A 12868-nucleotide genomic window follows, 5' to 3' on the forward strand; every position below is an offset into this window, starting at 1 on the left:
TGGCTCCTACACCAATGCCCTGGGTACCGCACAGGCTCTGTGGCAGGACCTCTTGCTGGATGTAGCCCTCCATGGGCAGGCGTGGTGCTGGGGGCCTGCTTGCTGACCCCAACTGGAGGGTTCTGGGGAGGGAGTTGTGCTGGGCCTCTGGTGGGGATGTGTGGCAGGTAGAATGCTTAGTGTAGTGAGCTTAACAGGGTCTCAGGAAAAGTCCCTTGTTGGTGTCACTGATTTTCAAAATTTATGTTTACCTCTTGTACTCATTTGCTTCCAACCCGATGCCTTCGTTGTCCAGGCACCCAGGCTCTCTGGCTTAGAGAGAGGGGTGTGATGCATTCCTGAGGTCCCAAGAGGGGTGGGAGAGCTGACAAATGCTGCTTGTCCCTGGGAGTGAGATGGGGTGGTCGTGACCTCATTTCTGCCTGCAAACAGGGCCTGGTGGCAAGCAGCTGGCTCGCCCCACTTCATGGGGAGGAAGCCCCCTGAGGCCTTCCCAGGGTCCCACAGCAAAGGTGGAATGCAGCCAAGACGTTGGTGTCTCCACTGCCTGTCCCCACCTCCTTCCTTGGGGATGAAGCTTCCCTCAATAGGAAGCCTGTGGATGAAGGGGGCAGGGGGCCGGAGGAGGGGGTTTTCCCTGATGGGAGAGAAGGCAGGGGAGCTCGGAGAGATTGAGGGCTGATCCTTGGGGACTCACCAAACATCTTGTCCTCTTCCAGGGTTACCATCGTTCCAACCACTTCATAGCCACCCAAGGTACCCGACCCCTCTGCCTGTGCATCCGTTGTCCCTTCCTCCTCTTCCCACCCAGTGTGCTGCAATGCCCTTGCCTGCCTGCCTGACCCTGTCTGCCTCCTGGTCTTCCTGCCTCTCTGATCCCTGCTCTTTGACTGCATCTCTTGGAACCTGGCCCTTGCCTTGTCAGTGTCTGTCCTTTTTGTCCTCTGTGACCTGTTTGCTTGAGACTTCTGGTTGAACCATTTGTCTCCCAGGTGGTCCACTCAGAGGCCTGGCCAGCCCAGTCTTCCTGGCTGTAGATTGTGGCCCTGGGTCTGGTGGCCACCTGTTCCCTGTGGCTGTGTGTCATGTCTCCAACTGTCCATTGGACCATCCCTCGTGGAGACTGGCCTTGTGGATCAGGGGATCTGATCCTGCAGGCTGGCCCTCCCCTGCTGCCACCTGAAGTCCATTCAGGATAGCTGGGGCCAGGCCCTCCCCTGATACCACCTACACCCAGGGTATTGCAGGAAGGAGCTGGCAGTGGTGGGGTAGGATGGGGTGAGCACAGATCCCCCATCCGGGGTCAGGAAGCCTCTGGCCTAGGTTGGTGGTGCTGGGCAGAGACCTTGCCTCAGGGCCAGGCACCCTATGTGCACCCCCCCAGGGCCAAAGCCCGAGATGATCTACGACTTCTGGCGTATGGTGTGGCAGGAACACTGCTCCAGCATCGTCATGATCACCAAGCTGGTCGAGGTGGGCAGGGTAAGCTGGGCTGTGGGCTGCGCTGGGGCGTGTGCCATGCGCCAGGGTGGGAAGGGTATGGCAAAGTGCCTGCTGAGTGTGGTCCTGTGGACACCACAGGTAAAGTGTTCGCGGTACTGGCCTGAGGACTCAGACATGTATGGGGACATCAAGATTACTCTGGTGAAGACAGAGACCCTGGCTGAGTATGTTGTGCGCACCTTTGCCCTGGAAAGGGTGAGTCTCCCTGTCCCATGTCCTGCACAGGGAGACCTTCCCCCAAATAAGCCCCAGCCTCAGCCTAGGCAGCAGGGGTAGGGGGAGGAGGGGAAGGAGGAAGAGGAGGGAGCTGCTGCCTTCCACTGCAGAGAACAACTGGGCTTCCCTGCAGAGAGCACCATGGAAGGCTAGGAGGGTGACTGCTGGGCAGTCCATGAGGAGGTTAGGGCAGTGCAGGCAGTGACTGTTCTGAGCTCATGCCATGCATCATGCCAAGTCCTGGGAAGCTTGTGGGATTCAGTGTTTCCCATTAGCCCATTTTACAGACAAGGACAGTGAGGCCTGGAGTGGTTGTGTCATTTACCAGAGGCCATGGTTTGTGACTAGCAGGCGAGACCTGTCCACATTTGTACTTGAATTGCCCTGTAAAATCCTTAGAGGAAAGGCTGTGCCTCTTGAATCATATGGATCTCTGCTCACGCAGTGCCCTGGTGGTGGAGATGGGTGTTGAATCGTAGGTTCAGGGGCCAGGATGACCCCGGTCTAAGTCCTGCCCGTGTGATCAACCTGCCCTCCTGGAAGTGGTGTTTCCTCTTTGAGCCTGATGTTTCCGGCTGCACCATGTGACATAAATCCCCACCTCCCCAGAGCTGACTGTGGGCTGCAGGGAGATCCTCACTGGTATGCCTGGAATGGAGCAGGTGCCCCATGGATGCTGCCCGTGACTCTGCTTCTATTCTCGTCTCTACAGAGAGGCTACTCTGCCCGGCATGAGGTCCGCCAGTTCCACTTCACTGCGTGGCCAGAGCATGGCGTGCCCTACCATGCCACGGGGCTACTGGCCTTCATCCGCCGCGTGAAGGCCTCCACCCCGCCCGATGCGGGGCCCGTGGTCATCCACTGCAGGTGGGTGCGCTGGGAGTCCCCAGGGGAAGAGGGGCCAGTAGGGTGGGAGTAGTCAGGAAGGTCAGGGGCAGGTGGGGGGCTGGCTCAAGGTCCCACAGGGGCTCTAGGCCTCAGATTGTCCTGTGTGGAGACAGAACATGAGCGAGATGTGACCCGCCCCCCCAAAGGATCTTTGCCCTTTGAGGTTGACATCCTCACCTGGCCCCAGGCGCTGAGTAGTGCTGAGATGCTGAGGCACCAGGCTCCCACCTGCTTTGATACGGCAGGTGGTTGTTATGTACCTGCTGTGTGCTGGGTGTGGCCCGGGAGCTGAGAAGGAGTTCACCTTCTCTGCACCCCTGCATTGACCTTGGCCTTGACATACCTTGCAGTGCCTCACCTACTCTCCACCCCTTCCAGACCCAGCTCCCCTGGATTGGCATCTGTGACCCCAGCTGCCCTTCCTCTTCTTCTGCTTCCTTTTTGGGCTCAAGGTCTTCTTATCTCATTTTTAAAAATGAAACTTGAAACAGTTACAGGGAATGGGGAGAGACAGAGAGAGATCATCTATGCATCTTTTCATTCACTAAATGGCTGCAGTGGCCAGAGCTGACATGATCCGAAGCCAAGAGCCAGGAGCCTCCCCCAGGTCTCTGTTGTGGGTGTGGGGGCCCAAGGACTGGAGCCATCTTCTGCTGCCCTCCCAAGCCACAAGCAGGGGGCTGGATAGGGAAGTGGAGCTGCCAGGACGCAAACCAGCACCCACACAAAATGCTGCACTGCAGGTGTAGGATCAGCCGGCTAAGCCACCGTGCTGGCCCACTCCACTTTCTTTCTTTTTTTTTTTTTAAGATTTATTTTTATTACAAAGTCAGATATACATAGAGGAGGAGAGACAGAGAGGAAGATCTTCCGTCCGACAATTCATTCCCCAAGTGAGCGCAACGGCTGGAGCTGAGCCAGTCTGAAGCCAGGAGCCAGGAGCCAGGAGCTCTTCCAGGTCTCCCACGCATGTGCAGGGTCCCAAGGCTTTGGGCCGTCCTTGACTGCTTTCCCAGGCCACAAGCAGGGAGCTGGATGGGAAACAGGGCTGCTGGGACTAGAACCGGCGCCCATATGGGATCTTGGCGCGTGTCTGGCAGGTGCATGAATGGCCTAGGATGTCTGTGTCCCTGTTGCTGTCGTGGTTTCTGGTTCGAGGCTGTTAGGCACACTGCTGCCGAGGACATCCTATAGCACCCCTGTTGTGAGGTGTCCAGGGGGAAGAATTGGTGTCATTGTGCAGCTGTCGGAGGTTTTGCATGTCCTGGAGTGGCTGTGCTAATGGAAGCCCTTCCTAGCTGTAAGGGATCCCATTTGCCGCATGCCCTCACCACCACTTGGACCCTGCCATCTCCAACCCAGAATCTCAGTGTCCATCCTTGTCCACTTCTCCCCTCTCCACCGTGCTCCACCTGCTGTTGACTGAAGGAATGCAGCTCGGCTGAGCTCCTGGTCGGGTTAGAGCAATGGCCCCCTCGGCAGCAGCCACATAGCAGCAGGAGCATTTTATTGAAAACCTGCCCACATTACTGTGGGTGCCGAGGAGGGACATCTGTTTGGAATTGGGCAGGATGGGAGGGGAGAGGCCCCATGAGTAAGTGAATGGGTGTGATCTGTGGGGTTTTGAAGGATGTGTAGGAGTCGCTGAGGTAGGTCTAGGGCAAAAGAACATTCTTGCCTAGCCCTGTGAGCCTCCTCTGCCCTCTCTTCCTGCCCGAGTTGCTACACTGGGCAGGCTTCGCCTTGGACCTCCCACACCCCTCCCAATCCTCTCCTTCCTGGAGCCCATCCCTCTGCTCTGGCCTCTGTCCCCTCTTCCCCAGAACATTCTGGCATGTTGTCTCTGCGTGGTGTAGGTGGGGCTGGGCGTCCCAGAGCCCCTCGGTCCCACGCTCTCTGCCTGAGGCTCTGATGGGGTCTGGGATGCTGTCTCTGCAGCGCGGGCACTGGCCGCACTGGTTGCTACATCGTCCTGGATGTGATGCTGGACATGGCCGAGTGTGAGGGAGTCGTGGACATCTACAACTGCGTGAAGACCCTCTGCTCCCGGCGCGTCAACATGATCCAGACTGAGGTGTGGGGCCCAGCCCTGACCCTACCGTCGCTCACCCCAGGACTGGAGCATGTCCTGGGCAGGGTCCTTCCCTTGGGGTTGCCGACCTCCTAGTGTTTCCTCCAAGTCAGCCCCTCTGTGTTCTGTTGGGCGAGGTAGCCCACTGGGCTCTATAGCCAAGTGGGGTTTGCATTCTCACTAGATGTGTGGCATTGGCTGTCCGTTTTGCTGTTACAGCGTGGCACATGTCCATGATAGAGTGAAGGTCATTTAAGCAGGGTTTGTCCAGCCTGTGCCTTGACCATGAGCTTGCTTATTTTCCTTGTCCCCTACAGCTCTCCAGCTCAGTCACCCCCATAATGCTGTGTCCTGTTGCAGGAACAGTACATTTTCATCCATGATGCAATCCTGGAGGCCTGCCTGTGTGGGGAGACCACCATCCCTGTCAGTGAGTTCAAGGCCACCTACAAGGAGATGATTCGTATTGATCCTCAAAGTAATTCCTCCCAACTGCGGGAAGAGTTCCAGGTAGGGGATGAGTGGTGCGTGTGTGCGCATGTGCGTGTAAATGTGAGTGCATATATGAGTGTGTTTGTACTCAGAAGTCCTTGGTACGTACTATAGCAGGACCGAGCAGGAGGGGGCCAGACTAAGTCTGTAGCTGGAGGGACAGGCAAGGTTTCCAGTCCTTGACCTAGTTAGGCCCTGGTCTCCTTGCACCAGCCCCTCAACCTGGGACTCAGCATTGTCACCGAGGGAAGGAAGCTAACCTCTTCCTTCACTGGCTGCTTTGAAGGCAAAAAATGCTGGCTCGGAGACTCCTGTGTGAGAGGCCTGAGGATGGGATGGCTTCGGCTGTGGCTGGATCTGGGCGCCGCATCGTTAGTGACGATGCCGACACTTGGGCTCCATGCACCCTCGGTTCTGTCTGCTGCTCTTGGCACTGTTCTCAGACTTACACCTGCTCCCGGCAGGACCAGGATCCCAAGGGCTCTGCTGTTTGGAGATTCTGGAGAAAGACATGTGCAGCTTTCCGCAGCCCCAACAGAGCCCAATGGGCTCTTCTTTGCCCATCCCTGAGCCAGCTACTGGGGCTAGAGGGATAAGGCAGAAATGCGTCAGGGTAGGGCCCTAGGGGATGCTTGGGGCAGGTGCACTGGTGGCCCTGGGTTTCAATCTTTTACCTGAGGGCCTGGGCTTGCTTCCCTGTAGTTCTGAGGAATCTGACAGTGGTCACTGGGTGGGTGAGACCCAGGCTTCCTGTGAGGGTCTGGCGGGACAGCAGGTGCCAGAGACCTGGTACTCTAGAAGTGGCCACGGGTGATCTCACAGGAAGTGCTCCTATGACTCCTGGAGAAAGGGGTCATGTCTGCCGGTCATGATAGTTTGGGATTCCCTGTGAGGGATTCCCAGAAACAACAGAAGGAAACTCAGCCTCCCTCTCTCCCCGACTTAGATACACAGGACATTGAAGTCAGAGAGTACAGGAGAGGTCCGAGGCCATGGCTGGGTTTAATGCCGAGTGCTTAGGACCTATGTCCTGGTTGGACACCGCTGAGGTGACAGCTTTCTGCCAGGCCCCGCGTGGGGGTGGCAGAGGGTGTGGGGCTTCTGGACTTGTCTTGGGCAGGGGGTGCTGAGGAGCTGGGGTAGCCGTACTCTGCCTTCTGCCCAGCACTCCCCATTTTCTGGCTTGAGCCTCCCATTTTACAGACAAGAAAAGTGAGGCTGAGAGTTGCAGTTGCATGTCTGAGATTGTGCAGGGGGTGAGGAGGCTGACCCTGATCTCCAGAGCTCCACCCAGGCACTGCACAGCCTGGACACGAACCCAGGGGCCCTGCCTTCTCTCCTGTCAGGGAAGTGAGCTTCAGCACACTCAGCCAGGTCTCCATCCTGGGAGCCACTTGCTAATGTGTTCTTTCTCCCGCTGGCAGACACTGAACTCAGTGACGCCAGCGCTGGACGTGGAGGAGTGCAGCATCGCCCTGCTGCCCCGGAACCGCGACAAGAACCGCAGCATGGATGTCCTGCCACCTGACCGCTGCCTGCCCTTCCTCCTCTCTACTGACGGGGACCCCAACAACTACATCAACGCAGCCCTGACTGACGTACGCATGTGGCGGGAGTATAGGGGGGCGCGTGGGCCTGGGATGCCCTTCTCTGTAGTGTTGGTAGTCAAGGTCCAGGGCTCCGGGTTGGCCTCTGCCTGTGCTGGGAGCAGGCTGGGCAGGCCTGGGCAGGCTCCCCAGGGTTTTTTTCTTCCACCTGACTTCCAGGTGGCTTCCAGGGGGGCAGAACAGCCCCAGCCAGTGAGGGGCCTGCTGAGCCTTGTCACTCAGCCTGCTGGAGTGTGTTGGCTTATATGTGCCTTTGTATGTCCAGGCATGCACATGTATGTACACACACACACACACTCTTATCTACCTGCTTGCCTGGGTGGCTGGGCCTGCCAGTGTAGGGTACAGGTGAGTTTTAGATAGAAATTGAGGATTCCCAGTCCCTTTTTTGACCTCAGCGTGTTCATCTGCCCATTGGGAGCCTGGGAAGAAGGCTTTCTTTTGGTCCCTAGTGCACTGGGGCTGGCTGGCTCTGGGAGGGGAGAAGCTGTTGGGATGATCCCGCCCCTTTCCTGAGGGCCTTGATGCCTCTGACACCTGCTTCCAGCCACCTGGGTTCTGTTAGCAGGGGAGCCAGATGCCATGATATCTAATGGCAGTGGCTTTTCTGGGGGCCAGCTTGGATCTGTTTGGGGGTGCTCAAGCCTGTGGGTGTTTTGTCAGGTAGCCAGGCTGGCTGGGCCCTAGGGAGCTGCTGCTTGGTGAGCTATCAGAGAGCCCTGCTGTGGGGAGGGAGGCAGTTGGGGCGCAGCTGAACCGGGAAGGGCCCCTGCAGGCTGCCTACCTCTTGCCCCGTTCCAAAGCATGGGACAAGGTCAAGCCAGAAGAGCTCCCCTGGAGCCTGGGTCAGGCCCCTGCATCAGGAGGAGGGCTAGAGTCAGAGGTCAGGAGAAGGAGGGGACAAGGCAGGAGTCAGGCAGGGCAAGGCCCCAGGGGAGACTTGGGACAGGAGCTCTGATGGACAGAAAGCTAGGGCCAGCTTACCCAGGAATGCAAAGTGGGGCGCTGGGTTGATGCCTGCCATCACTTGGGGTGCTTGGGGTACAATCCGTGGAGTTGCAAGGGACCTGGAGATATTTCAGAATAAATATCAATTGAAGCCCTTCCATGTGCTGGCACAAGCAGGGACCCTTAGCGTCTGTTCTCCTGAGCTGCATGTTGGGTGCTGGGGTGGTGCAGTGGATAAATAGGCATACAGTATAATCCCAAGCACTGGAAATCTCTGGAAAAGGAGGCTGAAGGGGTGTTGTGAATGTTGTGTATGTGCCTCTTGTTGATGAGGCGGTGACAGTGAAGCAAGAGTGAGCGCCATGCACGTTGAGGAGACCTGGTCTAGGCAGCAGAAATAGCAGATGCCCAGAGATGGGGGCGCAGGTTTGGGCAGCCGCTGCCGGCAGTGCTTAACGCTCCTTCCCCATGTTTGGGCACCTCTTGCTGTTTCCATCCCAGGACTACAGGTTTGGGTACCAGAAGCCTGGGGACCCACCTGGTCAGCCCAGGCCTCTGTGTATCTGCCAGGTTCTGGAAATGGGCCCCTGTAGGAGGTCTGGTCTTGTGGGACCCCACCATGCAGCTCGGGGAAGTAGTGGGCCAGGGTGTGTGTGGCCTGTGTCAGGGTCCCTCCCCTGTCCCTGTGTTGTCAAAGCCCCCCTGCTCCCCAGTGATTCACCATTTCCTTGCAGAGCTATACTCGAAGCGCGGCCTTCATCGTGACCCTGCACCCGCTGCAGAGCACCACGCCCGACTTCTGGCGTCTGGTCTACGACTATGGGTGCACCTCCATCGTCATGCTCAACCAGCTCAACCAGTCCAACTCTGCCTGGGTGAGCCCTGTGCCCATGGTACCCCTCCTCCCCCCACTGCTGTCCACAGCCCTTGTCTTTTTTTTTTTTTTAAGATTTATTTGTTTTCATTGGAAAGGCAGATTTACAGAGAGGAGAGAGAAAGACCTTCTATCCACTAGTTCACTCCCCAAGTGGCCACAATGGCCAGAGCTAGGTTGGTTGATTCAAAGCCAGGAGCTTCTTCCAGGTCTCCCATATGGGGGTGCAGAGGCTGAGGACGTGGGCCATTCTGCTGCTGCTCTCCCAGGCCATCAGCAGGGAGTTGAATGGGAAGTGAAGCAGTGGGGACCCAAACCGGTACTTACATGGGATCCTGGTACTTGAGGGTGGAGGTCATTGTGTCAGCCCCTCTACTGCCTCTTTGCTCTTTGACTTCAGACAAGTCACACTCCTTCCCCTATCCCAGGGCCTCGGTTTCCTCATCTGTAAGGAAGCCCGCAGCTCCTGGCTGAGCACTTGCAGGAAGCCTAGATTCTGCTTGGCGCTTGCGGTCTTAGCCATAACCTGCAGTGGCCTGGGGGATGGAGGCACCAGGTGAGGGAGTTAGGAAGACCTGAATGGCCCTCTCTGAGGTCGTGGGGCTGGAACGTCGTGGAGCCAGGCCTCTCCTGGACTGCCTCTCTTAGGGCCTCTGCTGTCCCCATTGCTCTGCCTCCAACACCCGAGAGGGAGATTAGAACTTGGGCCTCATGTTTCCTCTCTGCTTTGCCTCTCTGATTCTATCCTGTTACACAGAGCCATGCTTGCAGGGTTAGCGTGAGGACAAGCTGCACATGGGGTGTTTAGTACTGCGCTGGGTCTCTCTGTTTGGCAGGGATGGAGAAGATGAGGGCAGCGATTGCTTCCAAGCCTGGGCTCACGCTGGCTTGGTCAACTCAGCTCTGGAGCAGCCCCTGGCACCCTCCCCATTTCCCTTTGGAGTTCCCAAAGCTGGGGCTCAAGGACATACACAGGCCCTGCCTGAGCACACCCTGCTAGCTCCCAGGACCCCCTCACACTCAAGCTCTCTTCCCCCTCACAGCTGCCTAGCGGCCACCCAGGCAAGGCATGGTCACCTGGGCTCTTCCGGGGGCAGGCACTTGGGGTAGATGACCCAGGACTGCAGGGTGAGGGGCTGCAGGTGCTGGGTGGGGGTTCAGAGCAAATCCCTGCCAAGGAGGAGGGAGGAGGGACGGACCCAGGGAGGGACAGGGAGGGACAGGGAGGGGCCTACCACTCTGTGACATCATTCACTGGTCACTCATCTCCCTATGCATTTAACCAGTACTTCCGACCCTGCAGTGGGCAGTGGGGAAACGAAGTCCCAGTCTGTGCCAGACTTTACATGCATGGGGAAGCAGGGGCCAAAACCAGACAGATAGAAAAGGACTCTCATGGGGCCAGCACAGGGACACACGGAAGTGTGGGGGATAATGTATCAGGGAAGGTTCCTGGAGGAAGTGATGCCTGTTGTTTCTGGAGGGATCAGCAGGTAAAAGATTCTGAATACAAGGAGCTTCCAGGACCCAGACAACGAGAGAAAGGTGGCAGCCCCTTCCCGAGGGGCTGTGGTGAGTGGGAAGCAGATAGGATTTCCTGTCATCTGGGAGGAGTTGGAGGGCCAAATGGGACCCATGGAAGGGAGGAGCCTCTTCCAGGCTCCAGGCAGAGCTGACACAAGTAAGTAGGGTTCTGTGACAAGTAGCCTCAGATTGTCTGTATTATCGTGGGGTCTGTGATTGGGGAGGTGCATGTTTTGTGCCTTGGTGCCCTGGATGGGATGGGTCCTGCGGCAGGAGGGAGATGCTGAGCTGTACCACCTCCTGGGACAGGCACCAACAGGCAGAAGTGAGAGGGAAGATGGGGTTGGGTGGACGGCGGTGACAGGGTACTGGGCTGAGTGGGCAATCCAGGCCTGTCCCCAGGAGGCAGCCTTGCGTAAGCCTGTGTGTCTGGATATGTGCACATGTGACCACGTGGGCATCTCTGTAGGGCAGGCATGGCCTGCAGCTGGTGGCCTGATGGCAGGGGAGATTGAAGGTGGTGGGTGGTGCAGGGGTGGACCAGGGTGTCTGGGAATCTCAGGCGGGTGTGCACCCTGGGGTGTGTGTGGCTGTGGGAGTGACCTCTGGCCTGGCTCCACTCAGCTGTCCTCTCTCTCCCAGCCCTGCCACCAGTACTGGCCAGAGCCGGGCCGCCAACAGTATGGCCTCATGGAGGTGGAGTTTGTGTCAGGCTCAGCGGATGAGGACTTGGTGGCCCGAGTTTTCCGGGTGCAGAATGTGTCTCGGGTGAGTGGAGTGAGTTGGGTGGAGACCAGGGTAGCCAGTGGTGACCCTCTTGAGGTCACCAGAGGCCCATGTGGCCCTGGAGTTCACGTGCCCCTGACTGGCTGCCCGTGCCCTCAGCTGCAGGAGGGACACCTGCTGGTGAGGCACTTCCAGTTCCTGCGCTGGTCTGCGTACCGGGACACACCTGACTCCAGGAAGGCCTTCCTGCACCTGCTGGATGAGGTGGACAAGTGGCAGGCTGAGAGCGGGGATGGGCGCACCATTGTGCACTGCCTGTGAGTGTTGGGGTGCACGGAGGTCCGGTGTGAGAGGGAAGGACGTGCAAACCCTGGGGCCGGCTGTCCAGTCCCACTGGCCACAGCCTCCTTCAGAATCCACTGTTTCCCTGAGGACAAGCCAGTGATTTGAATGTTGGTCTTGGCCTCTGATCTGCCTCCTTAACCTAATGGTCCTGCTGTTCACCTCTTGGTTGTCTGCACAAACCCTCACTCTCTGTTTCCCACCCTTACCCCCAGTCTTGGCCCTTCTTCTCGGGTTGCCTCCTCACCTGTGGGTTCCCTGGCCCACGCCCCACCCCCCAGACCCATTGTGTCTCTTTTAGAAATGGGGGCGGCCGCAGCGGTACCTTCTGCGCCTGCGCCACGGTCCTGGAGATGATTCGCTGCCACAACCTGGTGGATGTTTTCTTTGCTGCCAAAACGCTCCGGAACTACAAGCCCAACATGGTGGAGACCATGGTGAGGCCGTGTGCCCGAGTACAGCCACTTCCATCTTTGTCAGCTGGGCCTGGCCAGGGGCCTTAGTACCTCCCCCGAGACCTGATTCTGGCCCCCTTGACATTGAAAACATGCACCTGCCCTCCTCTCTTCTCCCCACCCTGGCCAGGGAGAGGCAGGCCCCTGACTCGCTCTCTCCCTCTGCCCAGGATCAGTACCACTTCTGCTACGACGTGGCCCTGGAGTACCTGGAGGGGTTGGAGTCCAGATAGCAGGGGGCCACTGGCCTGAGGTGCCCATCTCGCACTCGGGGCCAAGCCTGCCACCTTGCACCGGCCGGGAAGACCTGTACCTTCAGCTTCATCTAAGCCGCAGCCCCCGTGGAAGACGCTCTGGGGTGGACGCTGGGCCAGCTGGGTGTGCCCTGCTGCTGTGGGCCCAGGAGGAGCCATCTAGCCTGCAGCCCCTGCCCAGTTTTATGGGGTCCAGCAGGCCCCGCCTGGCAGGGCTGTCAGGTGCCTGCTCTGGGGGATTCAAGCTGAGTAGCTCCTAGCCTCCATATAGCCCACGGCAGAGATCTGTGGGGCCTGGCAGAGTCCCAGGCCCTGCTGTCCACCTGCTGCACTCCCTCTGTTCGCGGGCAGGGGTGTGCTGGCGTTGGCATCTAGAAACCCTGAGGGCCCTGAGGGACTGGGCTCGCCCAGATGAGCCCGTCCTCCCCAGGGGAGCAGCAGAATCCTTTTGCAACCCCTTCCCACCCCCAGCCCCAGGAGTGTTCTGCTCACCATCCCTGCCCGCCCGGCTTTCCTGCCATGCGCTCTGAGCATACCTGAGCTGGGTTCTGCCACCCCTGCCTGTCCAGTGTGTGCAGAGTGAAGTCACTTCCGCTCGCTCTTCCTGGAACCTCGCAGCCTACACATTAACTGGCTACAGGGCTGGGTGACAGAGCCTGGGTTTGGGGTTCCTGTGGCTCCTGGCTGGGCTGCAGAGGGAGGACCAGCGGAAAGCACGGCTGCTCACCAGCCCCTGCTCTGCTTTTCTGATTTCCTTTGCTCTTTTTTGATGGGTGGGTGGGAAGTTCTCTTTACAATGGGCGGGCCACACCCCCATTCCGTGCCTCAATTTCCCCATCTGTAAACTGTAGATATGACTACTGACCTACCTCGCAGGGGGCTGTGGGGAGGCGTAAGCGGATGTTTGTAAAATGCTTTGTAAATAAACTGCTCTCTGAATGCCGCTGGGTGGTCCTGAGTGTGTCTCC

The 12868-nt window shown here is 58.3% G+C and overlaps 1 protein-coding gene across 8 annotated transcripts in view; it reads left to right on the forward strand.

Moving 5' to 3' along the window:
- The window catches only part of PTPRU (protein tyrosine phosphatase receptor type U), a 74437-nt gene extending 62150 nt beyond the window's left edge, over positions 1-12287 (forward strand). For 4 of the 8 annotated variants that reach the window (XM_058677939.1, XM_058677949.1, XM_058677944.1 and 1 more), the window contains 12 exons: positions 720-756; positions 1385-1482; positions 1582-1698; positions 2432-2586; positions 4546-4681; positions 5039-5188; positions 6595-6768; positions 8460-8600; positions 10766-10891; positions 11009-11166; positions 11493-11628; positions 11817-12287. In XM_058677939.1, coding sequence (XP_058533922.1) covers positions 720-756; positions 1385-1482; positions 1582-1698; positions 2432-2586; positions 4546-4681; positions 5039-5188; positions 6595-6768; positions 8460-8600; positions 10766-10891; positions 11009-11166; positions 11493-11628; positions 11817-11879 — 1491 coding nt within the window. In that variant the 3' untranslated portion in view covers positions 11880-12287. The remainder of the gene's footprint in view (positions 1-719; positions 757-1384; positions 1483-1581; positions 1699-2431; positions 2587-4545; positions 4682-5038; positions 5189-6594; positions 6769-8459; positions 8601-10765; positions 10892-11008; positions 11167-11492; positions 11629-11816) is intronic. The other 4 variants (XM_058677940.1, XM_058677960.1, XM_058677942.1 and 1 more) reach the window with 2 other exon arrangements.
- Positions 12288-12868: the final 581 nt, after the last annotated feature.

This window comes from Ochotona princeps, chromosome 2, assembly GCF_030435755.1.
Source record: "Ochotona princeps isolate mOchPri1 chromosome 2, mOchPri1.hap1, whole genome shotgun sequence".
Lineage (NCBI taxonomy): Eukaryota > Metazoa > Chordata > Mammalia > Lagomorpha > Ochotonidae > Ochotona > Ochotona princeps.